This window comes from Coturnix japonica, chromosome 14, assembly GCF_054131305.1.
Source record: "Coturnix japonica strain WE chromosome 14, WE-NBRP24, whole genome shotgun sequence".
In the NCBI taxonomy this organism is placed as follows: Eukaryota; Metazoa; Chordata; class Aves; order Galliformes; family Phasianidae; genus Coturnix; species Coturnix japonica.
This window is the reverse complement of record NC_140676.1, coordinates 7602191-7619146: the sequence shown is the minus strand read 5'-3', so window position 1 is coordinate 7619146 and position 16956 is coordinate 7602191. Positions and strand designations below refer to the sequence as shown.

At 41.8% G+C, this 16956-nt stretch overlaps 1 protein-coding gene across 4 annotated transcripts in view; it reads right to left on the bottom strand.

Moving 5' to 3' along the window:
• The window catches only part of CEMIP (cell migration inducing hyaluronidase 1), a 100408-nt gene that overhangs the window by 24698 nt on the left and 58754 nt on the right, over window positions 1-16956 (bottom strand). For all 4 annotated transcript variants that reach the window (XM_085515409.1, XM_015873036.3, XM_085515408.1 and 1 more), the window contains 7 exons: window positions 16081-16151; window positions 15432-15527; window positions 14693-14814; window positions 12188-12329; window positions 10978-11169; window positions 3220-3395; window positions 2448-2657 (listed from right to left, as the gene is read on the bottom strand). In XM_085515409.1, the coding sequence (XP_085371535.1) occupies window positions 2448-2657; window positions 3220-3395; window positions 10978-11169; window positions 12188-12329; window positions 14693-14814; window positions 15432-15527; window positions 16081-16151 (1009 nt within the window). The remainder of the gene's footprint in view (window positions 1-2447; window positions 2658-3219; window positions 3396-10977; window positions 11170-12187; window positions 12330-14692; window positions 14815-15431; window positions 15528-16080; window positions 16152-16956) is intronic.

Sequence of the window (16956 nt, the reverse complement as noted above, 5' to 3'; positions counted from 1 at the left end):
GTGAGAAACCAATGGCCTACGTTTAAATGCATCCTTAAATGCTATGCTATGCTGAGGTTTAACAGTTCAGCCAGATGCTTTGCATGACTATTTTCGAAGTCCAGTTCATGTACATCATCAAGGAGAGAAAAGCGCACTTTGGATCGCCCTGACCTCAGAGGAAATGAATGTTACCTGGGGGCAGAAGGAGCTGTTTGCTCATGCATGTAGAAACAGGCAGTGTTGCCCAAGTCAGAAGACAGTAGACAGCTAAGAAATACACAGAATAACCATAGTACTCACCAGAGACCCATGTGGGTGCCTGTGAGTTTCTCTGGGGCAGAAGGAACAGGAAAGGAAGGGAAATAGAATCGGAAAGCAGATGAGGAGATTGCAGTGGTATCACATGAAGAATCAAGGCTTGGAGCTGTTAGCTGCAGATGTCTATCTGAGCAATGAAACATCATTTAAGTGATGCAATCTATGGAGTACCTGTTCTCTGATGAAGCTGAACAAACAGATTGCTTTACTTCACTGAAGCTTTCAATTCAGCCATTAGCAATAATTGAATGGTTAGAATAAAAAATAGGTTAAATGCAGAGTTTAGTGTTGACGCATTTTGATAAATTATAATTATCAGTTTAGATTTTACATCCTAAAATCTAAGATTCCTCCAGGGTGCCTTTTCCTGAAGGCAAACCATGGTCATTTAGATCAGGGGCTGTTGAGTAACAGTGAGAACGAAAGCTGTTTTCATCAGCTGCCTCAGTCTGCCTGAAATTCATTGTGTCATCATGCCTGAAAAGCCTGAGCACGTGGATCCCTCTGCCATGCATCCCCTGAAGCACAGCTGTCACTTGGAGAAAGCAGAAGAGACAGAACTATTTCCAAATACTCTATACAAATCTATTTATCTGACGGGTACAAAAAATGCCAGACACAGGGCATTTGCTTTGGCAACCATCAACGAATAAGGAATTAAGATCTCATGTCAGACTGATAAGCAGGGCTCTAGCTGGTCTGCAGTTCCCCAGCAACTGTGCAAACTCTGTTTATGGTGCCATTGGTAAGAGCCTTCTGCGGCTCACAAATCCTGAAGCAATGCTCTTCTACTCTGTATATTCACTGTATGCTCAGTTCCTGTGTTGGTGACTTTGAAAGGACAGTTACCATATGATCCTGAGTGTCATATACATATTTTTCCCCCCACAAGATGAGTTCAGTCACTAGATTTCACGTTATAAACTTAGAAATACAGAGATCAAAAGCAGGATTCACAAATAGAAGATAAAAGCCATTCCTCTTCTGGAACTGCAATTTCAATGCCCTCTCTTTAACTTCTGTGCATTTTAATTATGCCTGTGACTTCCACTTACATTGCTGCCACTTTTGGAGGCAGGAGCCTGCATTCCTTTCCAAAAGGAAGACTTTGTATTTGAACTGATACTTGGGGAAAATTTTGGATAGTCAGATTTGATGTTTATTCCACACCTTTAGCAGCTCTGCTTTTGGGATTGATATCTTTATCCTTCCTGAATGCAAGTAAAGATTGCTCTTTTCTCCTGTCTGGTTTTGTGAGTGGAGCTGACTGGATATTTATTTTCAGGAACAGCATTCATCCAGAACATTTTGGTTCTTGGTTTCCTTACCATCATCAGGTGGGTGGAAAATACCCCATCTGAAATTCTTGGTGTAGTTGGCTTTGAAGATACTGTCTTAAAATAATGGGGAGCTCAAGACTAATAAAGCAACAAGGGCTGGGACCAACACAACTTATTCCTATCCCAGAAGTGCCAAAGGAGCAACTGTGCTCTCTGAGGAAGCCAGGGAACAGAGGTGGGGTGGCAGTGAGGAAAGCCTCACTGAGGATGCTCAGAATGATAATGTTTTCCCTCTGCACACTTACAACAAAGAAGGAGGCATCTCTACATCTAAGGGAGAATCTGACTGTGCTCCTAGCATTTCTGGTGCACTGTAAAGTGTCTGATAAGCACGTGTCGTTATATAGATTTATCCAAAAGGATTTTCCATTTTGGAGATTAATTCTGACAAACCAGAGCTCTGTGAATGCTTAATGTTGTGAATGGCATTGCAAACCCAAAGCTTTATTACGGGAGAGATGAAGCACACTTAAACCTTCTGATTATCGTCTTTAAATAGCAAGCTCTGCCTGTAGCTTAGTCCAACTACTCATTAAAGTTGGGCTGGCCCAGAGACATCCCTGCACACAGACAAAAGCTCTGCCTGCTCTGAGTCATACACAGCCTTCAGTGTCACTTTGTCTCCTCCTTTCAAGAATGCAGGTTGAAATATGCATGGAACACGTATCTATGTAATCAGGAGAAATAAACAGATACGAGTTCTAACAATAAAACGCATTACGTTGCAGTAATTAAGCTGTATTCATGCTATGAGGAAATAATTCGACTGGTGCCTGGATCTAAAAGGTAGACATTGGGGTTTCTTACCAGCAAACCATTGGATCCGTGGATTGTGACACAGCGGGAGAAGGTATGGTGGATGGAGACATCCTTCACATATGTCGGAGGGTTGTAGCCTCCTTTCTCATCCACATCTCCAGCCATGTGGAAGTGAATCGGGTAATGTCCCATTGTCTGCTGGCCCATATATTTCAGTTCTAGACCTTCAAGATGGGTAGCTTTAAAATCAAGACCGATCTGGAGAATGACAGAACATCAATCAAGATAAAAGCATTAAGGGGGAACACAGGGATGTATAGAACAATAGATGTGTCTGCTAGAGAGATTTACTATGTGTGAAGGAGTGTACAGCTGCAAGGTAAGGCAGAAAGTCATGATGGCTAAAGTGACCATAGCTGCTATGTGATAGCATTACTGCTGTCATGGCTACTTTTGACTTTATTTTGGAAGAAAAAAACATTCAGATTTAATGTTTCCCATGAGTTTCTGTCACTTGGGCTCAAAATGAACCTCCTGAACTGAGCACCACCAGAATTTGGGGAAAACTAGAATTGGGATATGGGGCTTGTATCCTGGATGGGTTGAGCACCAAACTCACTGGGTGTGCAATATATGCAGGGATGTTTTTCAAAGCTGAGGGACAGGCAGCAGCAGTGGGGTGGACCTGCTGCACCACAGGGAGGGGCTGCTTGCTCAGCAGCTGACACAAGAGATTCCTCCATTCCTTCAGCCTGACTTTCTCAGTACATGAAGGTGTGGCTGGGTGGAGGAAAGTGCAAGGGGAAGGCTGCAGCCCTACCTTGATGTGTCCCCCAAAGGTGTCGAAATCAAAGAAGGAGCACAACTTGCTGCTGTACTCATAGCACTGCCTCTCCATCTCTCCCATGATCACAACGTTCCGGCTCAGCAGCCCCACTTCTGCCCGCATGTCGACACCATCAATGACTTCGCCAACGTGGAGGTATGCTGCTTTCCCTGCAGGAACAAGATCCATTTTCAGAGTTAATGTGCCAGCGCTGCTGGTTTCCCCTTGTACTTCCTGTGGTGGGGTTGGTTGATAATGAAAAGAGCATTGGAATCAGCAAAAACTGTTGGCTGGCTCCTCAAAAGGCGGAAGGCTGGAGCACAGGTGTCCCTCTATGTCCTGCTGAGACATTTGCAACAGAGGAAGTGGGATTTTTGGTCTGAAGTTGCTCCAGTTAGCCAGGGAGCTGAACCAACAGGCTGTTAGACAAAACACTTCTCCTACCTTAGAAAGAGACTGTGATCACTTCAGAACTGCAAAACCTCTCCCTGCCTGCTATACTGAACTCTCAGTTTAGATCTGCCTGTACATCTCCAGCTTGCTCCCAACACCTCTCTCTGCCCTGCACATCGGCAGCTGATAGGACTGCATGCCAGACCACATCGCTCCTAACCTGCCTCCACAAACACACCTGGCTCCATGGAGGGGTTAAAACCACAGAGAGCCCTCCCTGCCCTGAACAGCAAGGAGTGAAGCCCAGGCACTGAGGATGCCTAGAGAGCAAAATAATCTCTTTGCTGTAATTTCATTCAAACATATTCATGCTCCTTCCTTCCTTCCTCGGCTTTCTGCAGAGAATGCAGTTGGGAAAAGGTTCATCTTACGGACTACGTTCTGTATTATTCCAGTAAAAATAAGTAATAAACTCTTTAAGTAAACACTGAACTTTCAGGAATGCTACACTTGCATGTATTTCATTTCAGTGGAATCATTCAAAGCAGTAATTAGAAACAAATGGCAAGCCCAAAGCCTGGCTATCATTGTGAAGCACTTTGTGCTGCAGTAGAAGTGCCAAGTTGCGTGGAGGATTTTGAACTCTGAAACATTCTTATTTTAACCAAAACACGCTGCTATGACTTTATAACAAAGATAAGCAAACACCATTCACTCCCCCTTTCTCCTGGTGCTGGGAACAGTGTAGTTCAAAGGCAATACTGGGATTTGGGAAGGGCTGGTGCTCCTTCTTGCTGCCTGCAAGGCAAGGTTCACACCACTGTCTGCCATGTGCAGAGAGTGTTGTGGAAATTAGATGCTCAGCCCCAAAAATGAGGGCAGTAAGGGGCCATGGGCTTGCACCTCACCTGTATTTGCAGTTTCTTCCCTAGAAAGGCCATGAGCTTCCCCACAGAGCTGGCATAAGCCAGATCTATTCAGGCTTGTGGCCAACATCAGACCCAGCTCACCCCCAGCACAGCTATGCTTCCCTTCTTCACCTCTATTAAAAAAAACAGTGGCAGTGGTGTCCTCTGCACAGGGATGCCCCACGCTGTACCCTGGAGCAGCTCTGCTAGGGAACACAGCCGCAGGTTATGAAACCATTTTCAAGCTGTTACTTTTTAGTTTCCCCCCAAGCTGACCTTTCCTTGGTGTACTGAAATGCAGGAAGAAGTTCAGATAATCTTAAGAACGTCCTATTTCAAGCCACATCCCCAGGATTTGTGGCAGTGGAATTAGATGGGCAGTTTTGTTATTTATGTGCTAAGCTCTAGAATAATAAATGTCATACTTGCATGTATTTAATTTAATTTAAAACCAGTCCAGACATGCAAAATAGCGTAAGCACTGGCAGGAATGTTAAATACGCACTAACCAGTTTCTAAATATAACTCCTTGGGTGCATGTTTTTCACTTTGTGCTTTTGCTGACTTGACTAGTTTGGAGATAAAAGGAGAGATGGAAAGCAATCCCCTCGCAATGTGAAAGTGGATTTTGAATAATAGCTCCTTTAACAGAGTTTTGAAAAACAAACCTCTCCTCCCAGCAGCCAGAAATCCAAATTGCCCACAGCCGTGGGGCCATCCCAATGACACGGATCATGGGAGACAGAGCCGGGCACGGGATTGCTCCGGTGATGTCAGTTCCTGCTGGAAACTGGCACCAGGCACTTCCCATGGGGCCAGAAGCACAGCGATGTGCGTCCAAAGACACGTGGCACCTCCACCGGCACGGCTGGTGATTGGCATGGGGAAAGAAATCAAACAAAAGAGTCTGCTCCATGGTGCGCTTGGGCAGTTCACGAGGCACTGGGAGCGTCCTGCTGCAGGGCTGTAAACCTGAAGCCAGGCTGCTGCTTGTCTCCCTGGGGAGCAGTGTGACATCTGGACATGGGCAAACCCAAGCCTGGAGTTGGCAAACCAGCCCAGAAGTGGTTTGGTGCTAAGAAAGGCAACTCTGTGCTGAGAATATGGGAGGGCCGTGCCTGCTGCTTCAGCATCAAAGCCCTGCCTGGGATTGCCCAAGCAATAATCAGCGCAGGGTCACTGATTCACCATCTCCTCTCTGAGCACATTCGTGCTGCATCCCTCACAGACAGATGTTGCTTTGCTGGCGAGCCAGGCTTGTGCTGTGTTATAATCTAAACCAAACAAAGCTGTATGCTGACAGATTACATCTCCCCACAACAGGTCCATGTGATTGAGCTCAGAAGAACGCCCTGGGTTTGTTGCTCTCTTTGTCATACCAGTGCCTTCACTTAGCAAAATGTTAATTTGCAGGGAAAAAAACTGCTTTAATGTATGGGCTTGCTGACAAAGGTCTTGATTCAGCAAAATAGGAGACCAATTCCATGCTCATGACTCAAGATAGTGACTATGAAAGTCACCAGGGCACTTTGGAAGGAGAAGGTAATTATTAAAAGAAAGTATGCATTAAGATAAACATAGATGATCCACTAATCAAAGACACACTTATGTCAACATCATAGCAACTCTGAGTCTCTCCAAGCTGTACAAAGCTCCAGGAAAACCTGCCATACCTGAACCTAACCCCAAGGCCTGGGCTCAGGCTTTATCACACTTGGGAAGGGTGGAAATGTAGAACTATTTCAGCAGCTCCAGGTGTGGGTGGTGCTCAGCTCTGGTTTGTAGCACTCAGAGATGTCTCCAAAAACCCCTTATATATACCCTCTGGTATATTTTTTAGATTTCTAAATGCTTTGGCTTCACATACCATAAAGTGCCACATCTCTCTTTCAGAAGTGAATCTGAAAGCCTGTATTTGGTGAAGATAAAGTGGAGCTACAGTGCTCCTGGATTCGTTGTTTTTCTCTAAGGGGTCTTTTGTTCTATTCCAGGCTCTGGGGATTAGACCTTCCCTTTCATGGTCTTTCAATGTTTCGTAAACCAGAGTTTTTAAAGGAAATCATAGAATCACATTAAAGCTGGAAAAGACCACTAAGGTCATTCAGTCCAACCATCAGCACACCTCCACCATGCCCACTGATCACATCCCTCATTGCCACATCCCCACGGTTCTTGAACACCTCCAGGGATGGTGACTCCCCCACCTCCCATAGCATCCTGTACCAGTGCATAACCACTCTAAATACAAACTTGCCTGCTTAACTCACATAACAGAGTGACAGCAAATCCTTCAGGGCACCTTTAAAACCAGTGCACCTCATTGCAGATGCCAGCCCAGACCTCTGCCAGATTTAGCATTTTTATGAAGATTTTGTCATCATTGGTGGTGATGCCCCTGTTGCTTTATATTTAATAACTGACAAATGTTCACTCAAACATCCTATCAAATCCTCATTATTCTGATTTGGTTTGATGGGATTTGCTCTTGCGTGCCTGAAACGCAACGCAGCATGGCTTGAGAGATCTGACCAGTCTTGAGTCATAGACTATAGCCTGACATCTTAATGACTAAATTTTTCTTAATCAAGGGAAACTAGGTTTTGAATGAAAGGACTTATAGGAGAAAGGATGAAACTTTACAAGGAGTTCAAAGCAATGCCCAGACATAGAAGGAAAAGACTGCTGAAAAGACTGCTACAAGGGTACCTTACACAATGCTTCCTGCCCACCCCACCAGGGATGCTTCAGAAAAAGAGCTTCTGGCAATTTCTAGGAAAAAACGATGACAACTTCTAAAGAGAACCCTCTAAATCTCTAAAAGTATCTGAATTTTGCTGGTGGAGTAACTTCTCCCACCTTCTCAGCACACAATGAATGCTGGCACAGGTGGTTTCTGGGAAGTTGTTAGATCACTTTGTATCTACATTTTTAATTCCAAGTTCTCTATACTAACAAGTAGCTCCATCTCTCTATAGTATTCACTGCTCCATAAGCTAGATTGAAGAGATATGTAGGCTCATAATCATAAATTCGCTAATACGTGGGATAATTGGAGTAATTATGCTATGCACAAAAAAGTTTTTCTTGTTTTATCAAGAGCACATAGACACACAAAAGGGCATTTCATCCTTTCTATTCCATGGCGAAACTTATCAGCATTGGTAGTAACTTCACACAGTGCAACGAAGATGCAGATAAGACTTGTTTCCCAGGGAAACTTGACCAAATACTTGATCTTTCCTATTATCCAGTGCTGCCACAACACAACCCTTCCTTCCTTCCTTCCTCCTCCCTCCCTCTGCCCTGTGCCATCGTCCCTGCCCTTGGGAAGCTGCAAGATCAAAAGGTTTTAATCTGTTCCCACAGAGAAAAAAATAAATAAATGAATAAAATCAAACAAAGGAGGTCGGTGGAGAAAAAGTCTCAATTTATCAGAGTCACCGTCTGACCAGGAGCAGGATCTGCAGGGCTGAGCCCTCACCCAGGCTGTGGCTTCCTTGAGGGAGCAGCAGTTTTGGCTTGAGCATAGTTGCTGTGATAAGGGAGCACATAAGATCAGTTCCTGCGTGTCCTCCCTTGCTTCCTACACTGAGATTGTCTTAAGTCCACAGTTAGACATCCAAATCCTACTGAAAAGATTCCTGATGGAAATTGAGTATTTACTCCCTTAAGCTGTTTGGAAAAGCCCAGCCTCTCATCAGGCCACTTCTAGCCAGTAAAGCAAGTAGGAGTTTTCAGCAGGAAGTATCACTATAAATGGGGCAGGACCTAAATAATGAATTTGACTTTTTTGTCCCAATACGCTAAACTATGTCTGTTAAACTCCTGACAAATGATGAGAACACTAATTATAATTAAACCTTCTTATGTCAAGTGGCTACCACAACAAATTAGATGTCAACACAGATGAATTTTTCCGTCTCTTTTTAAGAAAGAATCCCTAAACAGATCAGACCTGAAATTTAGGCTTATTCCCCAAAAAAATGAAAAGAAAAAAAACATAGAGATTAAAATGAACATAAACCATCTGAGCAGGAAAGGTTTTATCATTTGTCTTTTAAAGGACAGACTTCAGGAGTTCTCAGCTGCTAAACTAAAACTCTCAGGATAATCAGGCCACGCCACATACTACAAATGACATCCCCTGAGACGCCGTGTATAAATATATCTGCACAGAAGCCTTTTCTAGGGAGGAGTAAAGCAGTCCTGAATAACTCACATCAGGGAAGGAAGCAGACATTTATGACAAGTGCTTTCTGAATGCAAATCAGAGACTAGCACTGATGCACAAGCACAGGGGGATGCTCACCTTGCATGGATATAGCACCCTCTGTCTCATTAACGTTCCTTATCCTGTTTAATTGCACATCATGGCTCAGGGCAGTGTATGTTAGGTGATGGTTAGGCATGGAGAAGGTCAGAGACCTCCTGGCTGCTAAAGATGTGGGACAGCTCAGCCTTCCCCTGTTTTATTTCATCAGTGCTGAACTTAGAATCAGGCAGATGATTTTATTTTCTGGTGAGAATATACGTTTGCTACAAGAAAGTTGGATGTGATTGTTACTACTGGACCAAATTTTGCCCTGATTTATATAATCAGTGAAATCCCATTGACGTCAATGAAGTTGCCTGGTTATAAGTAAAGGCAGACTTTGGCCGCGGTGTTCATGTCATTTGTGGTAATAAAAGGAATGTCCTAATTCTCCTAAAGAGTAATTGGAGACCAAGAGCATAATTACTTTAACAAGTGTTTCCATTGCTTCTTTACTTGAAAAATTACATTAACTTTTTTGCAGTTTTTAACCCCTTATTAATTTCCTGAAACTAACTCAGTTGCCACTGTTATAAAAGTTAAATACAAGGTTTTTTTCAGACCCAATAGATTATGGGAATTTTAAGAGATTTATTCATATGTCATCCTTATTTTCACTGATGATCTTCCAAGATCATCTTCATGATGTAATTTGTAACATACTGGTCTGGTACAGTTTTTCCAAAAGCTCAAAATTGCTCAAGAAAAATATCCAACTTGGAGATGCATCTTCTTTGAAACTACTAGTCATTTTAAGTCATAAGACTATGATACACTCATGCTGTGAATAATATTATTCTTGGCTTGACGAGCACCTCTCTTTCAGACTGTCTAACAATGAATGGCGAGAGCCCTGTGGGGAGGTGGCTGCCAAAGGAAGCACATTCAATACCTTCCAGAAGATGTTGCATCAGAGATAATGCAGCTCTTTTCAGAGAACCAAGCAAAATCCCGGGTGCATTGGATGTTCCAAGTGCACTGATGGTTTCTCAGAAAGATCTTACTGTAAATGCTGACAAAACCTCTTTCTAAAGCAACTGCAACAGTAGAAGCGAAAGATATGGTAACGTGCATGTTTCACAACCAGGCAAATTCTGCCATACAAAATGGCTTCAGCTGTTACATGCTTTTATATTGCAAAATTACATATGCTTTTGAAAACTATGGCAAATGAAAGTTCAGGTATTTACAAGAGATGCAGCTCACTGCATATTTCCATGTTCTGCTCATTACTGTGCCAAAATCGAGCTCAGGAAGAAAAAGGCCACCCCACAGACTCAAGTGCAGATGCAGATTTTCCCCTTGGCATTTCACTTTCATGCTCATGGCAATAGCAAGATGTGCTTCACCATGGAAGTGTGTCTGAAGGTCACTTTACAGTCACTAGACTGCAAGGTCCTCTCATCAAAAGCAATTTGTTCCAGATTAGAGCTAGTCACCTTCAACAGAAAAATGCTGCAACTCTGCAAAGCTTCCTACTCCTTCTGCTCAGACTAATTTAGCAGCACTCTACAGCCTCCATTTCCTGTGGCTCAGGATAGTACATGTGCCACATGACTCCAGAAAGGGTTGGTTAAGACATCACCTCAGAGCAATGCAGTCCAGAGACACAGCAAAAGAGAAACAGTAGCTTTAGCAGCAAAACAAAAGTAAAATTAATCTAAAACGTATGATTACTTGTCTTGTTAGATATAACTCTTTAAGGAAAACAGCCAGCTGGTTGATTACTTCATAACCTTCAAATCTCTCACACTGAGATCCTCCCTTACCAACACTCCTCAGATCAGCTGTGCTCATCTCCTGCTTTCCAGGAAGTGATACATTTTCAAATACAGATATGCAAAATTGAATATTTCAAATACATGTCCGGTATTTGTCTCCATGAAATAAATACACACATTCAACAATAAGCTTGAGGACAACAAGAAACCGAGTCAGCTACGGAAAGGGAAGGCAGAAAGGAACCTGAATAAAATTAGATGATTTTCAAGTAAGAAAACCACATGTTCTCAAAAACATCGCCCAAGTTAGGCATCAAATTCAGGTGTCTCATTTTTTTTCTGATTGATGGAGTTCACTCAGTGAAAATGATGGAATTTGTGAAATGCAACGCTAATGTGAAAAGATGAATCACCTTACCTGCAACCTTGACCTGGGTGGGTCTGCAAGATGGGCATGGCAGTACTTGGAACTCCTCCGCCTGGTACATGGAGTAGTCAGTGCTTGCCACCACAATCTTGTCTCCAGGCTCCCATGAGCTCACATCATCCACCAGATTCAGCACCGTGCTGTTCACATTGGTGTCAATGGTTACCGTAAGCTTTGGTTTCACTGCAAAGCCAAAAGGAAGGGTGGAGGACTCAGTTAATCTTATCACAAAGTGCCAGCTCTTCTTTTTTTTTTTTTCTTCTTTTTTTTTTTTTTTGCCTGGAGCACCACCAAAAAAGATTATTTCCTCATTCAATATAAAATATTTAACTCTTCCAATCATGCTTGTTACTGGCCTAAGCTTGGAAAGCAAGCAAACAAGAAAGTGTTTTTTCGTTAGATGTGCTCAGGTGGATTTTCCATTAATCCCATGGCTAAATTTATAAGTAGCATTGAGTGGCTCATTTTCGCCCCACTCACTTACTAGTAGCTCTTGTGGGTACTGGGTGCTGTGATTTACTGCAGCCAAATGGTCTTCAACATTATGATGGTTTATTTCCAACAAAACAACTGTATTCTACCCTCCACTTCCCATCAGCTGAGCACTAAAGAATCCTAACGACCTGTCTAATGGCCAGGTTATGCACAGTGGTGTCACAATTAATAACTATTAAACGAGGTATTTCTTTCAAAACCTGTTGTCTTTGCACACGGTGATTGACTAATCCTACCTCATCCCAAAATGCTTCAATGAAAGTTGAGATATTTACGGGAGGTGACTTGTCAAGTGCTTTCATGGTGCTGCTGGGTTTTGGAGACACTGCTCTGATTTCTCTGGTAGGGCTCAGGAAGTTACTGAGGTAAATCTGCAGCCATTAAATCTATGTTTGTGTCAATAGCTCATCCAAAATTTCAGGTTGAGAAATTACTCTGGTTGTTCTTACACTGAACAGGAGCCAGTCACCAGAAGGCAGCATTTCTACTTTTTGTCGGTCTGGGTTATACCCATACCATCTACCTTAAGCCAAGTACTTAGTGGAGAAGACTATATGTCTCTGGACATCAGAAACAAGAACACCAGGCAAAATTCTAGTTCCTCATATGGCTTTTCTTTCTCAGGGATGAACTACTTCTACCTCTGAAGAGCCATCCCAGAGGACAGAGAGCACAAGTGTAAGACTTTCAAACATGGGGCACTTACCAGAGCTGCCACACAGGAACCGCACTCTGTAGTTCTGGCAACCTTCACCTGACTGGTCCTTGCCGTGGCACAGAAACCGATAGTCGTGGCCATTCTTGTAGAAAACCTCAGTGGTTAAAATGGTTCCATCGAGGGTCTCTGCCTGGAATAGAACATAAATATAAAATTGGTGATACGTTCAGACACTGATGTCATCATAAGAGGCTTTTGCTTTGAGTGATGCACAACAGTTGTATAACAAAATGGGATGATTGGTATGTGTGTTATCCAGCTGGCACTCCAGCTGGTGCTTCAGAACAGCTATTGTATGTGCTGACTGTGTAGATTACTGCTAGCTGTATCTGTCTCTCCTTTATCTATATTAAGACCATGTGCTTTTTTGGGTAGGAGTATTCTGAACTTCACTAACATCTGGCCTTGGTGCCCTAGATTTTCTTTTGGTATTTGTGTGAGGTCAGATGACAACACCAAACACAGATGCTTGTACCCAAATGAACTCACTCTCTCAAACCTCTTTGCTGCACTCATGTCATTGCTGGTGGCTCAGCTACACCTGAACTTTGCAGAAGAACAAGAGCAGAGTCTTACTACTTCTTTCAATGAGTCAGTTATAATTGCTCTCAGAGGAAATAAAATAAAATAAAATAAAATAAAATAAAATAAAATAAAATAAAATAAAATAAAATAAAATAAAATAAAATAAAATAAAATAAAATAAAATAAAATAAAATAAAATAAAATAAAATAAAATAATAAAATAAAATAAACCTGTTGCAGGAACCTGACTCCAAAAGGAACAAGAAGAGGAGGCCTTTTCTCACATACAGGTACCAACCTGTAGGGTTGGCTTGAGGAAACAGCTGCATCACACAAAGTAGTAATGGGATGTGTAGCCTCTCCTGTGCTCCTGCTAGAGCAAGCATCACCCCTCAGGTCACAGTCCAGCTTTATAGCTTGACCCTTTCACAAAAATGCTACTAATTGCACTGGGCAATCCAAATAACAACATGTATTTTAACGAGGCAGCAGAAGTTACACCATCTTTCAATGAAGGGCCAGATCCTGATTAATTCACTCATGCAGTCCTTCCTTATTAATGCAGCCATGCTGCTGCTGCAGATAGGATTAACACCATCAGCTGAAGGAATGTGCCTCTGGCTGCACTGTGCTTCTGTTATTATCATTGTATCTTCACATTTTCACGTTCAGCATAGCTGGAACCGGACAGCTGGTATAAATCAGTGTAACTTTAGGAATGTGATAACAAACGCCAGGTTACGCTACCTGAGGAATTGCCCTAAAATCTGCAGGATAAGTTCAAAAGGAAAAAAAAATGGTTTTGCTTTTAATGTTCATGGGGGAGGGGGGGGGAGGGGGGGAAGTATCTATAATTTAACAGAACAGAGGGAAAATGGTTGATTCTGGCACAGAAGAATATATTCCTTGTTTCTCTTTCAATACACAAGCTAAAAGGAGCTGTATCATAACGAACATCTGACCTCTGCTCTGAACTAAGTTGTCACTTCTAATTCATGTATATGGGAGCTGAAATGAATGTGGATTTGCTAAGGCCTGGCATAAAGTCATAGGGCATTTTTTTTTCCTTTCTTTTCAAGAGGAGATTCTTTAGAACATGCAGGCCTGGAAACTTACAGTCATACTGTCTGCATTCCCATTTACTTCAATAGCTGCATTCGTGTGAATAAGGAAAATCCACCAGTTCATACTATGAACTAGGAACTGTAGTTCCTATAGACTAGGAACCTCAGATTCAGCTTCCCACAGGTATGGAGTATTTTATTGTTTTTTGATAGGCAAAGCTTCTCTGGTACTTGTTTTAACAAGTAGGCAGGTAAAGCATATGGCTGACATTTGCCAATACAAAACAAAACAAAGGTGCTTTGTTTTGATAACTTCATTTTTTGCTTGACTAGGCTCTTGCAGTCTCAGAAAAGATCTATTTTTTTCACCTCAACCACATGGTGTAATTTTAATGTTTAACTCCAAATAGATTTCAAACTTCTTTCCAGAGAAAAAATAAAAGCAAAAACAGTTGACTCCAAAAATGGCTGTGAGCTCATTGGCACTTTTTCCAGCTCCTACATCTGGTTGCAATACCATCTCATTACATTCTGTGATTAATTTTTGAGGTAAAGTCCACTCCAGAATCATTTAAAAACTTTGAAATTTTCATGTCTTTTCTTTTTTTTCCCTACAATCTTCCAGTGGGGAGCCACATATTTTATGATAGCATCTGTGCTGTCCATGACCCCATCTGTACTCCTTTTCATGCCAGAAGCCAGAATTTACTGAAAGGAACCTAATTCTACAAACTTTTGTCTCAAAACAAGAGAAGACTAGACAGAACTTGTCGGTTATATATTACAGCTGGAAAATAATCAGTGTCTTTTATTTAGAAACAAAAGTTACTGACAAGCGCAATATTTTGGGGGCTCTCATCAGGACTCACACTGTCTCTCTACAGCAAGAGGTAAGCTGGCCTACCTGGATGTCAATGGGCTGCCTACAGATTTTATCAGGGTGAGCAGCTTTGAAGTCGGAAAGCTTCTCCATGTCTTTAGATCTTGCTTTCTCGGGCTTCTCAAACCACTCTGTCCATTCTACATCTGGAGACAAGCGCAAACAAGAAGAGTCATTTGAAAGTCACGCCTAATGAATGCAGCAAAAACACATGAAGCATAATTTGATCTCAGATATCATTCACAAGTTTCTTCTCTGATGATCTGATTCCTGCCTCTTCCTGCCAATCTGTCAGCCACTTGTAATGATGCTGTGAAGTGCAACCAGCCAAAGGAGAGCAGAGTTATTAAAAGCTGCATAATTGGAGCACGCAGTATGAGCATTATTAATAGTTATGGCTTTTGGATCCGGTCCTCTTTAGCTGCCTTTTTGGATTTTCAGATCAAGTTTCAGTTACTGTATGTTGTCTGAAATGTGGACATGATGACTATGCAGTCAGAAGAAATAAGAGGCTGTGTGCGATATCTTAGATCATAAGAGATGGAATTTCATACCTAGAGCAACAGAGGAAAATGAACGCTAGTTATCCAGAGAGTCCTGGAGACAATTGAGGAAAGAATCTGTGCATGCTCTTTACTTGGGTTAGCAGCAACATAAATAGCAACTTGCAAGCCCACTCTTCTCAAACAGTATTGCAATAAAAGGACCGTCCACCCTATTTATCAACTCTACCTCTGAGTTAAATAGCAAACAGACCTCTTACCTTGAACCCACTCACTAGTCGAAGAGACATTAAAGAGTTCTCCATTCTCAGCTTTGAATAGTTTGAATACTTTGGCCACAGCTGACCCTTTGTGACCTGTTTTTAAAAAATGGTAAAATCACTGAATGCACTCAAAAAATGTCAAAACCAAAAAGGTAATTTTCCTCGTGTATATACACATAATTCGGGTTTATTCTCCAGATTTAGCCCAGTATAAATTCCATTAAAAAGCTACTAAGGCTTCAGACACTGGACAATCAGGAGGATTCAGCTTGCAACCAAACAGTTTTATGGGGAGATTTTGAGGCTACCAATGCAGGATAGACAGATTAAATCTTCAGCTGTTGTGTACTCGGCTTGTTCTATAGCTTTTAGTCAAAGAAGGAGGCAGAGGCTGAGCTCAACTGAGTTACAAGGATTTACACTGGTGAAGGATATCGCCTTTTGTCTCATGGTTCAGATGACTGAGGTTCTACCCCACAGTCTGATGCTTCAGCTGCATTAATTGGAAGTAGTAAAATATAAAGAGAGCATTCAATTAAAAATTTCTAACCATCAATTGTTCTCAGCTTGATGTAAAGCAGTGTCAAATGAGAGCCCCGTTGACCAAGTTCAGCTGCAAGTAACTTCCATTTTGTGCATGAATTACCTTGATATTCAATGTGGTCTTCAACAGAAGAGGAGGGATTTCCTTTAATGGTAATAAAACTCCACGGATGCCTGGAAAATCAAAATGAGAAATGATCAAATTATGTCATGCATGAGGTGAGAATTTTTAATAGCTTAATATTTTTACATTTCTCAGGGGCTCCACATTCAGAACAGTCTGATTGATGTGAAAGGCAATTTGATTAAAATTAAAACTATCTTAGGATTTTGTATTTCTTCAGTAAATATGCCACAAGATAAAGAAGCTCAAAGACAAATCCTTGCTCAATAAGGCATTTCTCTTCTAAAAGCTTTGAAGGGGCTTGTGTGCCACAGATGCATTGGACACCAGCAGCTCCCAGGGGAGCCTGACGATCTTGTGTGTGTAATAGAGAATATAAAAAATAAAAATAAAATAATAATTTTTAAAAAGCAGTTCGGCTTAAATAAATTTAGCTGCTGAAACACTGTATATCACAACTGTCTTTGGAATGATTAATGGGAATTTCTAATAGACAGAGTGGCTGGCAGAGGGCAATAAAAAATACCTAGATAGTGTCTGTGTGTTCAGTTTCCTCATTTTGAACATTGAATGGGGACAAAGGTTTACGAGTCTGTATTGTCTATTCAAATCTTATCCTGTGTCAGAAGTAAGTTCATTACTGTCTGATATTTATTGGTTAAGTAGGTTTAGTAGCTATCAGCAGTACTGGAAAATGAACACACGGACAAGTAAGCAATGGAGACAGATACTGAAGTACCTCCCAACACTGGAGGTGAACCCAATTAGTGGGGGTCAAGAGGGAATTTTATCTCTGAAATAGAAGAAATTCTGGCATACCAGCTCTTAATGACTAACAGAATAACAAATATGCTT